Raw genomic sequence first — 17,633 nt, forward strand, 5'->3', positions numbered from 1 at the left:
CGAGGCTCAGCAAGTTGCATCATTCCATCTCTTACAAAATATTTTAATAAATTCTACCTCATCCGCGTGGTTTACAGGACTCCTCAGAGTTCAGCCTTTCAGGCAGCAAGGCCTCTCGTGATGTGTAGTATCCATATAGCCCAATTACATACCTCAGCTACCTTGTTTTAGAAAGATTCATAATTTTTTGTGATGAACTGCAGTGTATCAGTGGCTATGTAAGGGGCTTTTAACTCAATAAATAACTATCTAGTACTATTAAGTTCTGCATTGGTCTAAAGAATGTGGAAATTACTGCCATTACTAACCTGTAGTTCATAACGGGAGTCATTTAAGCTCTGAAGCATTATCAAATGCTATAAATAGGGCACAGTCATTAACCAGAAGTGGATATAACAACACTTGTGTACAAACAGTAAACCTTCTTATTGCCTCTGCTTGGTGATAGTCACAATAACACAAACACACCTGCTTTCACTGTAGATTGCTGTTATTCATTTCACAGATACACTCAGATCATAAAACAAGAAGAGTAACTCATTGCCGTCATCTTTTGCACCTTAGTACATAATTGACCAGCTCTACATTGGACAACACACCCATCCTCCTAGCACTGCTTCAGTAACTAATACGCCATTTTCCCCCTCAAACCCCCACCCCTCCCATAGAGTGAAAACAATAACAGTACATCCACGCACTGGATCCCCTTTTAGTTCACAGACTCGTCTGGACACAGAAGACATGACCAAACGAGGTGGGGGGAGGGGGGGGGGGGGGGAGATTGTGGGATTTAGGGTCCGGGCTCTGCTCAGTACACATGTCCAGTTTCATGTAGCGCTTGAGGGCCAGCATTGAGGTTATTTGATAAGAAAAGGGTATCTGTACAGCAACGGTCCCCTTTTGGTCATGGCTGGGAATGTCATGGGAAAGAATAGGTTTGGAGGGAAGAGGAGGAGAACGACGAGTCATGAAGTAAGAAAGAAAGCTCAGCTTTTTGCCATTTTGTCAGAGGTCAGCGAGGAGGATCAGGGAGAGAAAGATGAAACACAATTGTGATGATGAAAAAGAAAAGAAAACCTTTCTCCTTTCAAAAAATACCTATATAAAATAAATGAATAAAAGTTGCGACAAAAAACCCCCACATTCATCCATAATTTGATACATAAAGGGTAAAAATAAATGCCGAGGAATTACATGATTCATGGTTGAGAAGGGGACTAAGTCCGATGTGTTCGGCGAGAGGGGTTCAGTCAATCCTCTGAGCTTGATGAGGAGTCAGAGTCCTTCTGTGCTATGATGACATCGTCCAATAGCGCCTCTTGATCCGAGCTGTCATAGTCACCATGGGAAAGGCTGTCGCCGCCCTCCATTTTCACGTCAAAGTCCGGACTGGTGAGGAAGTGATGGGAGGTCTCCAGGTCCTCCTCATCCATCATGTAGGCTCCGTCTGACACCAGAGTCTCCTCTTCCACTCCGTCCAAGGTGGGGTCTTCAGGGGCGGGCTCTGAAGCGTGGTGATGGTGGTGGTGGTGGTGGTGGTGGCGGCGCCGGTTTTTCTTCGGGATCTCCGAGTGCTCGGTCAGCAGTCGGTGGAAGAAGGTCGCCGGCAGGAAGCCCTGTGAAAAGAAAAAAGGATTAGAAAGACAAACAGAGGAGGGCGGGATGTGTTCTCACAGAGTCTTTCAGAATCGGTGAAACAATGCTGCGCAACAAAGTCTGGTAACAACGTAACATCTCAAGAGTACGTACAGATTTCCGAACAGTTTCGGACCAGTCGGGAGCTACAGCATTATCAGGATTCTCCTCCAGATATTCCCTCAGGTCTTGCAGCATCGGACAGAAGGCAGCGCCGACCTACAGAGGAGAAACATTTGGATGTCAGTCTGTCGGTGAGAGATAACACACCGCCAACAAATCAATTCGATGATGCCGATGGCTGCATGTCTCACCTTCTTTCCCGTCCTCATGTTGATGACTTTGACCTTCTCACTGCCTGTCAGGGGTTTATCTGCCCTCCTCCTCCTCTTCCGCTTGCTCCTGTTCACGAGAAGCTGAGGAAACAAGACAAATTATGTAATACGGCGGAAACTTAGTTAGGATATTTTGTTTCCTTACCAGCCGGAGAGCAGGGCCTTATAATAAGCACGGCAAAATGAATTGACACTTGGTCCTGTTCCATATCACCAATATATACCTCCAGCATGTCTCCCTCCACCTCATAATCTGGGTTCTCCTTTAACCAGGTGGGAGGGTCCCTGCGCCGAGGAGCACGCTCCAGTGGATCACTGAGTCCATCTGGGTCTGATAACTAAAAGAGAGACAGCCAGAAAAAAGTTAAACTAAATCCAAGGCAGTTTGGTTTTTGCATCCAACTCTTCCTGTACTAGAGTGGAGCACATACAACTGTACTTGTATATCGCTCTTCTAGTCTTCTGACTACTCAAAGTGCTTTAACACTACATGTCATCATTCACCCATTCACACACACGGTCATACACTGATGGCAGGGCCTACCATGCAAGCTGCCACCTGCCCATCAGGACTCAAACTAACCATTCACATCCATTCATACACCGCAGGCACAGCCTACGGGAGCAATTTAGGGGTGAAGCATCTTGCCCGAAGACACATCGTCATGGACTAGCGGTCGAACCGCCGATCCTCTGACTGAATGACGACACCGCTCTACCACTGAGCCACAGTCGCCCCCTGTCGGCTGTAGATCCGACACACGTACCTCTTGGTCCTTGCGCCTCTTGCGGCCACTGCTCTCCCCCCCCGACCCGTTGGGCATCAGGGAGTGCTTAGAGAAGGTCAGCTTCAGCCCCTCCTCCTGACAGTGCCACAAACAGAGAGACCTCGAAAATTAGCCATGACCTACACATCACAGCTGCACCTTGTCGTGTCCGTCTCTGACTTTAAACAGACTCAAATTATTTCTGGCAGACCGTCATAGAGTTAAAATGATTTTATTTGCAAATATATTTGAATATTTTCCTCGGAGAACATCGTTTCATCCTCCACTGTCGACTCACCTTAAGGAGCTTGACAGTGAACTCTCCATCTTCTCCGTCTTCCCCGGGGACACCGGGCGTGGCGCTGGGTTTACGGATCACCCTCGTGTAGGCCATCTCGTCTGCCGCCAGCTCCGAGCTCGGGTTGAGCTGAGCCTCGGGCACGTAGCGCCGCCCTGAGGGCCACTGACCAGTCAGCATCAGCGTACACAAATTGTCCAGGCGGTTGATTAACACGCGGTCCTGGCACAAAAAAAAAAAAAGGAGCCCAATGTATCGGTCATTCACGACAACAAAAATAAACATGTTGTTTATTCCTTCATGAGAAATGCTTTAATCATATTTTGTGAAGTGTGCATTAATTACCTTGGGCCAGTCCACCCTGAGAGGATCAGGAGGAGGAATGCCATCCTGAGATAGAGTCATAGAGAGTAAACTATTTTCTTCATCCACGTCACCCAGCTTCATGCCTGCTATGAAGAAAAAGGGAACATAATGAATTGTTGAGTTTATTCTTGAAGCGTTCATCTTTTCTCTCTATAACTACAAACGTACCTCTTTCCGCCTCTTCCTCACTCTCTCCGCTTTCGTCACTGCTGCCGGATCGCCCAGAGGACGACGAGCCAGAATCGGAATCAGAGTCAGAATCCGACCCTCCTCCTCCTCCTCCTCCCCCTCCTCCCTCTCCCTCTCCCTTCCTTCCTCCCGTTTTGCTGCTCCTCCCCCTGCTCCTCTTGAGGCTCCAGCCCTGCGCTCGTGCCTTGCCGTCGTGGTGACTCAAGGGCGTACTCTGCAGTTCAGCGCTGATTTCACCTCCAAGCAACCGGGCCTCCTCTTTAAATACCTCCACCTTCACAACAGGCACCTCCTCCACAGTCTTCAGCTGGCTGAGGGGCATGATGGTCGGTGCTTCAGGTGGGGGTGGCAGGGACTGCTGGTTCTGGATGAACTCCTCCCGAGCCTGATTGAAGGTGAACTGCGGGTCCGAGTAGATGGAGAGCTCAGTGCGGCTGACACCGTGCAGCGCGGCGCCCAGCATCAGCTGACGATCATGTTCTGGAATATTCCACCAAGTGGGCAGCTCGGAGCTGGTCGGAGCCAGATGCAGACGCTCCTCCAGGGACGGGTGGGGCAGCGCTCTCTCGCGGAGGCGACGCAGGAGGCTAATGCGGTACAGGGTTCGGGAAGCACGCTCCTCAGTGATGGGGGCGACAGTCTGGGAAAGCTCTGATGATTCTGAGCAGGACGAGACAAGAGATATTTACTTATATATACATATTAATACATATAAATCCAGGTTTTTAGAAAGAGGACATGTGCAAGTACATGGTGTTGTGTGAGCTGTCACAAAAAGTAAGCATCAAACACTTTTAACTGCTGCTCAAGTCGCTAAGCCGAGCTTTTGGCAGCGTGAGTTAGGTCAGGTAATTACCGTCACCGCGGCCTGGGCGCAGGTGGCAAACTCTCCGACACATGGCAACGAAAGAGCGGAAGTATCGACTGAGGCTCTCGTCCGTTTTCTTATCCAGACGAGCAAAGGTCCGGAAGTGGTTCCAGTCAAAATCGGGATCTCCGGCCTCAGGAAGACCTTGCTCCTTTTTTATTATCTTCTCCACACCAAAAGTCGACACCACGCGGTAGAAGTCGCATTCCTCCCTACGTGTCCACCTGGGAGCAAGACAGAAAGGCAAGTGAAGTAAAGGACGAGAAGGAATGTTTACTGAATATCTATAAAAGAGAAGAATAAAACATATTGGCTCATCCCTAAAGAAGATGTTTTAGGTCTTCATTGAGCTATTAACATAATGTAAAAAACAATACAGGTTTAATAATGAATGAGGTTTTAAGAGGAAGGGATTGCATTAATCACGCTTGTTACACCTCAAGGATACAAACAAAGCATTTCGGTGAGTAACACTGAATGTAAACATAACTTTTGTTCATATGGTAACGTATAATCCTCGACAAAATAATGATGTAAAACAATAAAGTGAACGACGGTGTACCTCTGCTGGCGCTCCTGCCGCGCAATCTCCTTCAGCTTGCTGGCCTGTTCGCACCGCCGGCGCCTGCGGTCGCCCTTCGCCTCGGCTTCGATCTTCAGCTGCTCCTGCCTGTAGCTGCGCTGGTAAGCTGTGATCAGTCGCCGCAACCGCGCTGTAAGTGTTGAGCTCGAGGGCCAGTCACACGCACCGCTCTGGATGGAAAAGCTTTCCGCGAGCACTGGGCCCACCTTGTCTTCCACGGAAATCTCATCGTCCACGTTCATGGAATCAGGCTGGAAGACGAGGTCAAATAGAGAATCATTAAACTGCTTATCGCGATTGCTTGCTTAGCAAAAATAAAAAAAACGACGAGTGCAGACAGAACGGCTTCAATGTGACGGCTCAGATTCCTACCTCATCAAAAAGATCTTTGGCGTGTCTTGATGCAGGCTTGAACTCCGGGTCCTCTGAGTACTTATCATAATCAGGACTACACAATACAAACAATTAGGCACCATTAAGCAGGGAAAGGGACATCACTATTCAACACATTTCATATAGTTCATTATAAGACATTTTCAAGTTACAATGAAAGCAAAACTTTGAAACTAACAAATGTAAAAATGCCTGCAATGTCACAATAACAAGTTAACGTGCAAGTCTGCCATAAATCTATAGACTAATAAGTTGTAATTGGCCATTAGCCAAGATAACTCACTCATCACCCAGCTCGGCATCACCAGTGTGCTGCTCGGCATCGATGGCCTTGTCATCAGGTCGACCAGCTCTCTCCAGGAAGCAGAGGCAGGGATCAGCCCGCATGGTGGTGTACATCTCATAACCTGGTAATAGAGAAAGAGTCGAGGCACAGTGGTTAATAAAAAGTACCAGAACGGAGGAAACTGCAGCTGCTCGACACGTTACAATAATGGTGAACATGACCACAACCGAAACCATCTCGCTGACTTTCTAAGCAGTGTGTTCATGGTGAGGACGGTTACAGTCTTGAAAAGGGAGGGTTGAGTGTGGGGGGGGGGGGGGGGGGGGGGGGGGGGTCGTCAGTTGGTTGCAAACTGCAACCACATTCTGCACACTGTCCCTTTAAGCTATAACAAATCCTTACACTATGCTGTTTTGAGCTTATAGAGAGAGAAAACCTACCATGTTTAAATACGCCAGCAAGCAGTGAGCGGTCTGCTTCAGTATCCCACCATCTTGCAGGGACCTCCTGCTGCTCCATCTCCGGCATCCAGATATCGACGTCCCTGAGAAAAAAGAAATGAAATAAAATAAGTGAACGCATGGCACACTGTGTGTGTTTGAGTGGATCACAGTGAACTTCAGTAATAGAGCCTGTGTGCGTGTCTGAATGTACAAAGGGCAGCATTAGATACCTGCTGTCAGCCCCTTTCAGGACAGCGTCTGCATGTTCGCCGATCACCTCCTGTTTCAGGTAGTAGAGCATGCGCACCCTCAGCAACACCCTGCGGTAAGAGAGGAGAGGTTTAGCGTTTGAACACTGATGACAATGTTTTCATGCGGACACATACAGCCGATTGTGCTTCACTGACTTGTTGCACTGGTGCTTGAGGTGTTTGCGGTAGCTTTCGTCCAGCAGCAGGGTTTCAGGGTTGTACTTGCGGATCCACTCCACCTTCTGGACGTCAAACGTGCTCTGGGCCTTTACTCTCTTACCCTTCCTGCCTCTTGGGACAGGGATAGACAGGCCTAGGCAGAGATAAACATTATACAGTTAATTTCAAATGACAACAAGAAAGGGTCCAAAGATCATGGATGGAAGTAACACATTGTGCGGGTGATTCTGTGCGACGCTCCTACCAGAGTGGTTGAGTAGTGTTTGCGGTTCGCGGCCGTTCTCTGGCGGTGTGATGAGCTCCCAGATGAAACTCTTGATGTTCTCATCTCCACGATAGTGGAGCAGACAAAAGACCAGGATGACTCGGCAGATTGTCTCCACGTCGCGCTCACTCAGACGACGCTTACATCTGGCATGGGATAAGATGTCCTTCCAGCGACCCCAACTGGAGAACAAGAAGAGAACAGGTCACAGAGTGAGAACAAGGGACAAACGTTCTAAGTCTAGATTGAGAAATCGAGCAGCAAAGCCTACGCACCCATAGACAAGCAGGTGTTTCTCCACCCGGAAACAGTCAGTGCGGCCGTAGCCTCCTCCGCTGTGGCGGTCGGCGCGCCGCGAGGAACGCGACTGTCTGGAATTGGCCGGTGGATACTCATCGTCGCTGTCTGGTTCAGACAGGTCTCCACCTTCACCTCGTAAAGTGGAGTACTGGCGGGTCTGCTTGCGGACTCTGGGAGTGTCAATCACAAGGGTGTTCTGTGGAGAACAAAGAAATCTTTAGTCAACTACATATTACATTATCTGAGCAATATATATGCAGTGGCACTGTAAAACTTGATCTTCACAAAAAAATAAAAACCTGCACTTACCTTTCTGGTCATGGAGTCCATGTCTAAGTCGGCTCTCTTGGCCCACTTCTGCCAGAATTCCGGGTCATCGAGGGCAATGTCATTGCGGTTCTCAGAGGCCACGAAGCTGGCCTTGGAGAAGGTGGAGCCCTTGCCCTCGCTCTCTATGGTGATGGTGGTGGCTCTCCGCTGAAGGATCTGGTCGATGTCCTCCTCGCAGAAGCGACTGCCTTCATCATTTTCGTCCATGATGGCGGCGTAGGCTCCCTTCCTCAGCAGGTCCTCAATCTCCTTCTTGGAGAACTGCTGTACTTGCTTGGAGGCGACACAGATGTCATTTACACAAGCAGCCCAAACTGGATTAAGCAAACTAATATTTCTAAATAAAAGATGCAAATACTATATTAAAAAGATGTGATACAACATTCTTACCCCGTTGACGTTGGGTTCTTTGCTGCCACTCATACTCTGCAGGACGGCACGGTCCAAGCCAAGCTTCAGGCTTGCTTTGTCCAGCATCTCCCTCTCATAAGAGTTCCTAGTGATCAGGCGGTAGACCTTGACCGCCTTAGATTGACCAATACGATGACACCGAGCCTGGGCCTGATAAAAACACACGTAAGAGAGTAAACAAAGAATTCAATATAAAGTTTGTTGTTGCAGTCTCATTGAACTATCTTTAGACCAGAAAGAAGAACAGTACAATCTTGTACCTGCAAGTCATTTTGAGGGTTCCAGTCAGAGTCAAATATAACACAGGTGTCAGCAGCAGTGAGGTTAATGCCCAGGCCGCCAGCACGGGTACACAGCAGGAAGACAAAGCGGTCCGAGTCTGGCTTGCTGAAGCGATCGATGGCAGCTTGTCGTAAGTTCCCACGCACTCTGCCATCAATTCGCTCATAAAGGTATCTGTTAAAAAAATAAATGAACATGAACACATCACATAACTCCTCATAATACTTGAACAGTTATGGCAATATTTAATAATAAAAACTTTTTAGCCTTTTTACCTCTTGTTGATGAGGTAGTCCTCCAGAATGTCTAAGCAGCGCACCATCTGGGAGAAGATGAGCACTTTGTGGCCACCAGCCTTGAGGCGAGGCAGCAGCTTGTCCAGTAGCACCAGCTTGCCGGCCGACCGAATCAGGGCCTGCAAATGGAAGTCGAGCGCCATGGGGTCGTACACCCCCCGCAGCTCAGCGACGATCTTCTCCTCCGCGCCTGGACACAAGAGGGACAATGTTAGAATGCTAGCCTTTCACAAGCAAATGCAGCTCAGACCGCTTGTTGGTGGCTTTAGAGAACATATGCTCCATCTGTAAAATGGCAAAAAATAAATGTATACTACAATGACTTGTGTTTTTTTTGTTGATGTTAATACTACTTGGAATTGCCCTCCAAAAGTTACTATTTGAAGTAGATATTTTCTAGGCTGAATCTAACAAACATACATGCAGACAGCACGGACGAAGAGCTAATATTGAGTTCATATTCTGATGCACTACCATTGATGAGGTAGGGGTGGTTGCAGCACTTTCGTAGCTCCATCATAGTGTTGAGCAGGTTGGGGACATTGCTGTTACTGCTTGCCCCTAAACTGAGGAAAGTGAAGTTCCTCTCCAGGATGGCCCGGTAGTACTTCTTCTGGACATCCGTCAGCTCAACCTGAGAGTAAACAAAGAATCAAATTGTTACCTTTTTTGAGTTGTTCAGCTTTCCTAACACAAAGAGTTTACATTGCATGTGCACCATTTACACTAACCTCAATGATGGTCTCCTGTTTGGGTGCCAAGTTCTTCTCAACATCCTCTTTGAGCCTTCGTAGCATCATGGGCTTCAAGATGGCCTGCAGCTTCTGAACCTGTGGACCCATGAAAAACATTTTTTTAACGAGAAGAAGATTTGCTCAGTGACTGCTACCAAATACCAAGACAAAGAACATTGTGTGTGTGAATATGAGGGTGAGTGTGTATTTCACACCTGTTCCTCTGTTTTGAGGTCTCCAAAGTCTCTGAGGAATTCAGTCTCAGAAGCAAACTGAGCAGGCTCCAGGAAATGAAGCAGGCTGAAGAGTTCCTCCACAGTGTTCTGGAGAGGAGTGCCGGTCAACAACACCTTATGTTCCTGGAAGAAAACACAAGAGCAGAACACAAGCGTAAGATAGATAGAGAAGGACAGAGGGAGGGAGAGATAGGGAGGGAGGAAGGTTTAGGTAGGACCAAATATTCAGGCAGAGAGGGAAGAAAAAAAAAAAAGAAAAAAGAAAAGTTTAAAAGCCGGGGACAATTCAGAAGAAATAACCAGGAAATAAGAACTAAGTTTTAGCCATTCAAACGACCAGCATCCCGTTAATCTCTGCGCATTTGAAGGTTGGTTTTGTTCCAAAATCCAGATTCGGCTGAGGTCCACTCACCACATCCAGCATCTTCAAGCTGTCCAACAGCTTGCAGTTGCGATTCTTGAGGCGATGGGCCTCATCAATGATCACACAGCGCCAGGAGATCTCCCTCAGCTCTGGGCAGTCGGATAACACCATCTCAAATGTCGTGATGAGGGCGTCAAACTTGTACGCACCTGGGATCAAGTGCTCCTGTAGACAGAATTGAGCATTTTCATTAGACACGTTTACCATCAGTAAAGTTAATCAATAACAATCGTAAACCAATAACTCCACCTTGTCGTCCTTGAAGTACATCTCATACTGTTGGATCATCTGTCGGCTGGCCAGGCTGCCGTGGTAGACGATGGCGTTCATGTTGGTCCATGTGCAGAACTCCCTCTCCCAGTTGGTGATGGTGGAGAGGGGAGCAATGACCAGGAAAGGGCCTTGGATGCCGGCAGCGTACTCCTCAAACAGCAGCGCGATAGACTGGATGGTCTTACCCAGACCCATCTCATCTGCCAGGATACAGTTCTGTCTGAGAGACAAGAAACAGCGAGGAATAAGTGAATCATTGGGAGAAGCGATTAACAAGGATCATTCCAACTGGACTAACTTTGACCAGGACACAATGCCTTCTTCATGTTATGCTGTACTACAATCCTAAAGTAACAATAATCCGAAAGTTGCTACTGCGCCTATTTATATAACAGCGCCAATCCAGTTCGATGTGGCTTCAAAATACACTTTGCTAAAGGCAACACATGGACGGTGTGTGATTAATACCTGTTGTACCAGTTGAAGAGCAGCCAGTTGACTCCTTCAAGCTGGTACTCTCGCAGTATGTTGCCATTCTTGTACTCTGTGGTCTCCTCCAACTTCTTCCATGCACTGGCAGGCGGCCGTGGCTGAGGACGGAGAGGGGAGAAATGCGTGAGCAGAAGAGAACATGGAATTAAAAATGGCACCTTGCCGTCTTCCACTCGACTGCTCACCGTTCTCTTCAGGCGAGGTGGTCGGTTTTGGATTTTGCTAAATTCCTCGACCTTGCCCTCGTCCACGTCCTCCTTCAGTTCCCAAGTGGCGTCCTCATAAGGCAGAGAGCACCACTTCACCAAGTAGTAGATAACGGGCTAGAGGGAAAAGAGGGAAAGCTACTTTTTAAACTATTGCAAACATGCTAATTAATAAAAGACGAAAGAAAAAAAGCACAAGCATCATGGCCAAGAGAGGAACAGCTGAGCTCTTGTGTCCAGCTGTAAAAGTGAGTCTCTCACCTCGCCGTTGTCCTTGTCCACACTGTGGGACACGTCCAGGATCCTGTCCGCCTCTACATAGTCTGGGTTAAAAGCTTCCTCATCCTAAAACAGAACCACAGGGTCAGACACAGTAGAAATAGTTATAGATCAAAGCAGCTTAACTGCATCCTAAAACAAGAGGTTTCAGGATCTGCTCCGCCCTCACCTCCTGGAAGAGATGCCTCATCTGTGCTTTCTTGGTCTTGAACCTCTTGATCTTTTGATGGATCCTCTTGTCTTTCTCCAGCTGATTCAAACTGGCCCACTCGCAGTGCAAGTATGAACTGAGAACAAAAGAGTCGGGTTTCACTCATTTAAATGTCTCCTCAAGAGATAGAAATAGCAAAGGTCAAAGGTGTTCAGTGAGGTATCGAAACTTACTAGTTCTTGTATTTCACAAAGAACTCCTCAACAGTGGTATACTGGTTTTGGGTCACCTTAAAGACAAATACAAGTTTTGGGATTTTGATTATTCTCAAAATTAAATTAAATCAAAGCTTTGTACTGGAATAAATAAATGGAATATACATACTTCCTTCTTGGTCAACCTTATAGACAGAATTTTGTCTACAATGGCAGCATCTTCCTCACTTGGGTTTTCCTGTAAAAAGAAAATTAAAAAGTAAAACACTGAAGACAAACCCACTCAATTTCAATCAGGGTCTATCTCTTCATGACAATCCCTTTAATCTCACCAGAGAAGAAATACATTTGTTACAGTACATTTAAACTCACCACAAAGAACTGCATGCTGGGCTGTCCGTCGACATCCAGCTCCAGTTCCTGTTTAAGCTGCGCTGCCGTCCCGCCGCTGATGGAGGCCACAGCCGCCGCAGTTGTAGTAACGTCTACATCTTCCTGCTCATCCTCATCATCCGTTATCTTGATGTCCAGGTCCTCTGTGTACTTCTTTCTCTTCACCACGCGATTGGAGCGCCTCTTCTGGCCAGAAGGCAGAGGTATAATATTCAGTGTGTTTTCAAAGAAAAAGGTCAAGCAGATGAAGATCCACCAAAACAAACATCAACTCAGACAAAAAAAAATAGAGGCATGCTTTGTAAATTGTGTTGATAGTACGAGTCAGCTGAAACATTGAGTCAAAACCCTCCTTTACAGCATGCACAATGTAGACAATTACAGTCAACGTTGGCAGTCTGCTGACCATTTTTCTAATCCAATTCTTATTTATGTGACCATGTACGAGTTTGTACCGTAATCAGATCATCATCCAGAGCAGCAGGTGAGGCAGGGCTCAACTCGCCATCAGAGTGGTCTGAGGACGCATTGCGCTTTCTTTTCTTTGCTCCCACTAGAGTAATAGTGCTGCGGGAAGGTGGAGGGAGAGAGAGGACAAACAAAGGCAGCGTGAAGTAGTGTAGAGTTAGGAAAATTGTTTTCTACAAAGCATTTCCAAACACGTTAGAATTAAATGCTTCCCCCTCTCACACATGGAGTATCACTTACTTTGTCTTAGTCTTGCTTTTGCTCTTGTTCCCGGCCCCGGCTACGACTGTGCCTCCAGCCACTCCAGTCGTTCCTCCTGGCGTCTTCACTTTGCTCTTTTTGTCGCCCCCGCCTGTGGTTTTGGGAGTCGTTCCTCCAGCTACAGGACTTTTCTTCTTGCTTCCTCCTCCGCTGGACTTTTTCTTAGCCGTGGACACCACAGTCACAGTGCCCCCCAATTCTGGGGAGGTCTGTGTGGCTGGAAGCTCATCCTGGTTCAGGACTCTGGGCAGGTTCTTCTCGCCCCGCGCTTTGGCCCGAGCTATAGCTTCAGCCACGATACGGTTCGCTTTCTCCTGCTTGCAGAGGATCTCCACCCGCCGCACAGCGGCAGGCTCGCCAGGGGCCTTGGTGATGCGGATGGCCTGGGACGGAGTCGTGGTTGTAGTGGAGGGGCCTGCGGCCGACGTGCTGATGACCTTCACCACAGAGACCGTGCCGCCAGCAGAGGTTGTCTGTGTGAAGGAGAATGTGTGAGAATGCAGAAAACCTTCTGCCACACAGAAACACTTAAGGCCCCCCCCCCCCCCCCCCGCCCTTTATATTATAGTATGCATGTATATAAAAATAGGGAATGTCTATGCACATCTGGAGGTCTACCTGTGGCTGCAGAAGCATTTTGATTGGCACCGCAACCCTCTGTCCTCCTTGGCCCTGCGTGATCTGCAACACCTGTGGGCTGCCAGTATTGCCGCCTCCTGAGACCAGCTGGTACTGTAAGAGTGAAAGAACAGACATGTGAAGCCACAGCCCCCTCTAAAAACAACCGTAGAAAAGCCAACGTTAGATGTAACACAGTGAAGCAGGTAGGGTACACATCCCAAAATGCTGCCATGTTGGCATAAGGTGGTGCAAAATATAGCCGTGAGAGTATAAAACAGCAGTGAACTAAACAGAGGCACACTCAAGATGTAAATCTCTACCTTAAATGATGTGATCATTTAGAAAAGTCATTATGACTATAGTTTATGTGGAAATAAAATGTGGTACATTATTTGGAGGGTATGTACATTTTGAGAGCAAACAATCAATTTGACGTACTGCTCGATACAAAGAGCCACATTTTTAACCTAAAACCATTCAGTCTTATGCAACAAAGAATCTTCATTCATTTTCTTGCACTTGGCCACATCAGATATTCACTGGCTACAGTGTACCGACACATTCAAAACCATGAATGTCCTTACATGGCTAATAACAGGAGCAAGCTTTAACATTAAACTGCTAATGGATACTAGTTTGCGGAGCCAATGTGGGAATATTCATCGCTACCACACAAAGGTAGCCATTGTTCCTTTGTGGTGTAATGTAACAGCACATGCAATATTAAGTGTGGCCGTCTAAAACAAGCAGAAACAACAACTCTAGTGTAACACAAACTAAAACATCGGTCACGCAGAGCCACATTTGTTGTTGGTGGCATTTTGCCGGGCAGCAACATGTCACCCGGGGGTCAGATTACAGAAATAGACCATTTGAAAGAATTGACTACTGGGGAATGGTTGAAAATGTGACTGTAAGTAGACAAATGTCAATATTGAGTGTATTGGGAATTACAATTGCTTCTATTATTATCAGTAAAATGCAAGACCTCCCACACACCCTTCCAAAGGCATCAATAGAAAACTAGCAGCTTGCATGGAGACAGCCCTCCACGCTATCACAAGAGAGAACATCAGATCTCGAGTGATTTGCCACAAACAAGAGAAGAAGAAAAAAAAAATGCATGTACTGGAGGGAAACCACTAATCTGATTAAAGGAATCTCCAAACTATATTTTTTCTCACCTTAATCCCTCCTTGTTGGTTGGGCTGCTGCTGCACCTGCAGCTGAATTGTGAGGACTTTGGGCTGCCCCCCAGCCTGGCCGGCCCGAGCCTGGGTCAGGGCTGCTAGCTGGCTTCCCTGGATAACCAGTTTGCCTCCCGGGAGCTGCCCCAGCACCAGTCTGGTTGGGACCTGCTGCTGGCCCCCTTGGGTTGTCTGAACCTGCTGGATTTGTGTCAGCTGTTGCTGGCCTTGACCCACTGAGGCAGCAGTGCCAGCCTGGGAAGGCTGCTGGAGAACCAGTGTGATCCGCTTTGGTTCGCCACCCTACCATCAGACACGCAGAATGAGACTCATTATGACACTCAGGAAAAAAGACTGACCTAAACACACAGCTTGGACCATTGCTGGATTCAAGCGTCACCTTGTGGTCTGCCTGCTGTGGCAGAAGAAGTAGTGCTTACCTGTGTTTGGGCCTGCATGGCTGGCTGGAGCTGCACCTGGCCTTGGGTCTGGACTTGGCCTTGAGCCATCTGTGCTTGGGAAGGAATCTGCAGCTGAATGGTCTGGCCTTGTGTCTGCTGGGGCATAGAGGTCAACAACATCTGTTTCACTGGCCCGTTGGGAGACTGAAGCAGCCTCTGCACCCCAGCAGCACCCATCTTGATTTGAGCTTGTCCCGGGCTGGCCTGATTCAAGACCGTACCCCCCTGCAGTATGGACATGCCGGACTTAAGAGGAGTGCCAGACAACACACGGATGACCTTCCCACCCGTCTGGCCTGTGACTCCTGACACAGTCTGCAGCACCTGGGCTTGACCCTGGGGACCTTTGAGTATGACAATTTTGCCACCGGCCTGTTGCGTGATGGCAGCTAACTGCTGCGGAGTGAGCTGATGAGTTATCTGTGTGATCTGCTGCGTGGTGGCAGTGGTGGTGATTGGGGAGCTGGAAACTGTCAGAGGTGTGCTCAGCAGCACAGTGCTACTGGTGGGTATGGTGGTCTGGACCTGGATCTGAGGTAAAGTATCAACTGGTGCAGGAGCAGGGACCGGGGCTACAGTGGGAGCCGCAGCTATGGAAACAGTCTGAGCAGTCGCCACTGGCATCGGCTGCAGTGTGGGGAGTTGAACGGGGGCAGGCTCCGGGATGGCGGGAGCTGCTACGGAAACGCCGAGCATGAGCTCAGACTCGGTCGGTGGGTCCACTTGGCCCAACGCCAGCTTGAGGGCCTCCTCCACAGGGTCCGAGGAGCCCTGAGAGAAGGAGTCGTCCGGTAGGGCATCCAGGTTAAACAGGGGCGTGTCCTCAAAGAGGTCCATGATGGGGTCTGCCATCTTGCCCACTCCACACAGGGAGACGGGCACAGAGTTAAAAAGACTCCGAGATGGAAGCTAAATTTTTGCAGGCCAGTTCTTCTCAACTTTCAAGTAAACAGCTGGTAAAAGAGGAGAAACGTGTCAATAAAGCACAAAAAAAACACGTTAGCATAATACAAACAAATGCTACACTGATGATTATGCAGCTCAAATCTGTACACAACTGAAATGTGGTGGGTCTTATCAGTGGTTAGGACACGTGTGTTTGATTGTACAAAGATATCAGTAACAAATGTGGCCCTACATGGCAAAAGGCAGTCCTGAAGGTTTTGGTCCTGGTCTCCTTTTTAAGCTCCACTTTAGTTTATTTGATGCCCATCAACACCACACATTCACGTGTGGTTCCTAATGCACAGAACGAATACATTGTTGACTAAATCACAGACAACTTTCACATGAACACACACATATCTATTCATCATAAGAACTGTGACTGAAATTATCACATTTACTGTACAGCGAGTTAAGTGCCTCACACCACTAAATCATAATTATGAACTAAAACATGTTTTTTTTAAATGACATATAACGTCCAGTAAACTAAAGATTGCCAACAGATTGTAAAAAAAAAAAAAATGTTTTTGAAAATAACAACTCATTGCCACCTTGTCCATAAAACGCTTTCAATGTCATATAAGCTTTAAAAACAAGCACAGCTAGCTTCAGTAGCTAAATACAAAGCTACGCTACTTTGGGAACATTCGGAGAATGTTAAGAATATAAATAGTTGGTGGTGAAGTCAGACGAGGAGGGTACTGATGTGGGAGAGGTGGGATGCTTTCCTCTCTGGTCGTATTGCAGTCTTTCTCACTAAACCGTCGGCTAGCATTAGCCTGTACCGCGACTAAGATGTGCCTCTTACAAAAGGGTGCGTGGCACCGAAAGCATATTGAGGCCAATAAACATGATGTGTTGTACGTCTGGAACCCTTTCCTCCCTTCTCTGTCATTTACTACCAACCAGTCAGTCCACCGGACTCCTTCAACCTCATCAACAAACCGGACCAAACCAAAGCAACGTGCCACAATAACCATTGCTCGTCAACGTTCAGACACGGGTTAGGCCGCAATATTGTTTCGGTTGGTCCGCGTCTATTTTTCGGCAAAAATACATGAAAATAACCATCATATCCACTGCCCCAACTCTCACAGTAATAATTTCGGGGTGCTAAATTTACCTTTGCATCGACACACATGGCTTTCTCCGTCTCACAACACTGTACGATTACAGGAAACGGCCAGGGAAGAGCAGGAACTAACATTCTTGCCAGAGAAAGCGTAGAATGCGTGCCCCTCGTAGGCTATCAAACGGTGATTGGTCCGTTTCCTCTCGAGCCGGCAGCATACGGCTATTTCATTGGTAGGAGGAGCAATCCGTCACATTCGCGGCCGCTTCTGGGCGGGATGAGAGCCATAGTTAGGTTGAAAAAGCAATAAATGCGGCCTAGCTGGAATCATTTGACTAAGTGATCTCCAACGTTGCCGTTTTACAGCCATAGATGCTCACGTTAGAAAGCACAGGCCCGTTAGAGCTGACTGGAGAAAAATAGACGGTGTTATAATCACCTGAAAGGGTTAATGGACTGTGCAACCCGAGAGGCCCGTTTGTGAATGACAATGTCAGGGTTTTTTCAGGGCTTTATTACATTGGCTTCAGCTCAGCAATTATCCTTACCTTGTGATATTGCTTTATTACCTAAAGACACACATCGAAACCCCGTGGGCACATTGACGGGTTTCTATTGAGTATTATTACATATTGAGGTATCAACAACAGCTTTCTACCAGGTACCAATGTGATTTGTGTGCTTCAATTAGTAATTCCGTTCTCTGTGACTGGGGGTTTGGCGCCCTCTAGTGC

At 47.6% G+C, this 17,633-nt stretch overlaps 1 protein-coding gene across 4 annotated transcripts; it reads right to left on the reverse strand.

The window, feature by feature from the left end:
* Window positions 1–492: 492 nt before the first annotated feature.
* On the reverse strand, window positions 493–17,006 carry chd8 (chromodomain helicase DNA binding protein 8). Of its 4 annotated transcripts, none has more exons than XM_079173199.1 (39): window positions 16,951–17,006; window positions 14,859–15,832; window positions 14,416–14,721; window positions 13,229–13,342; window positions 12,590–13,083; window positions 12,337–12,448; window positions 11,861–12,064; window positions 11,658–11,726; window positions 11,507–11,562; window positions 11,292–11,409; window positions 11,105–11,188; window positions 10,823–10,960; window positions 10,614–10,735; window positions 10,122–10,365; window positions 9,861–10,037; window positions 9,428–9,571; window positions 9,210–9,308; window positions 8,953–9,112; window positions 8,458–8,668; window positions 8,161–8,356; window positions 7,880–8,050; window positions 7,469–7,762; window positions 7,135–7,355; window positions 6,839–7,041; window positions 6,571–6,727; window positions 6,394–6,483; window positions 6,161–6,264; window positions 5,718–5,841; window positions 5,414–5,489; window positions 5,021–5,292; window positions 4,447–4,682; window positions 3,570–4,250; window positions 3,381–3,484; window positions 3,036–3,257; window positions 2,738–2,833; window positions 2,195–2,308; window positions 1,950–2,051; window positions 1,750–1,854; window positions 493–1,616 (listed from the first exon to the last, which is right to left on the reverse strand). In XM_079173199.1, exons 2-39 carry the CDS (start codon window positions 15,729–15,731, stop codon window positions 1,251–1,253), a joined length of 7,659 nt encoding a protein of 2,552 aa, XP_079029325.1. In that variant the 5' UTR covers window positions 15,732–15,832; window positions 16,951–17,006; the 3' UTR covers window positions 493–1,250. The 4 variants fall into 4 exon arrangements, with proteins under 4 accessions (XP_079029325.1, XP_079029324.1, XP_079029323.1 ...); XM_079173198.1 differs by having other exon boundaries at window positions 3,381–3,487; XM_079173197.1 differs by having other exon boundaries at window positions 11,861–12,067.
* Window positions 17,007–17,633: the final 627 nt, after the last annotated feature.

This window comes from Pholis gunnellus, assembly GCF_910591455.1.
Source record: "Pholis gunnellus genome assembly, chromosome: 14".
Lineage (NCBI taxonomy): Eukaryota > Metazoa > Chordata > Actinopteri > Perciformes > Pholidae > Pholis > Pholis gunnellus.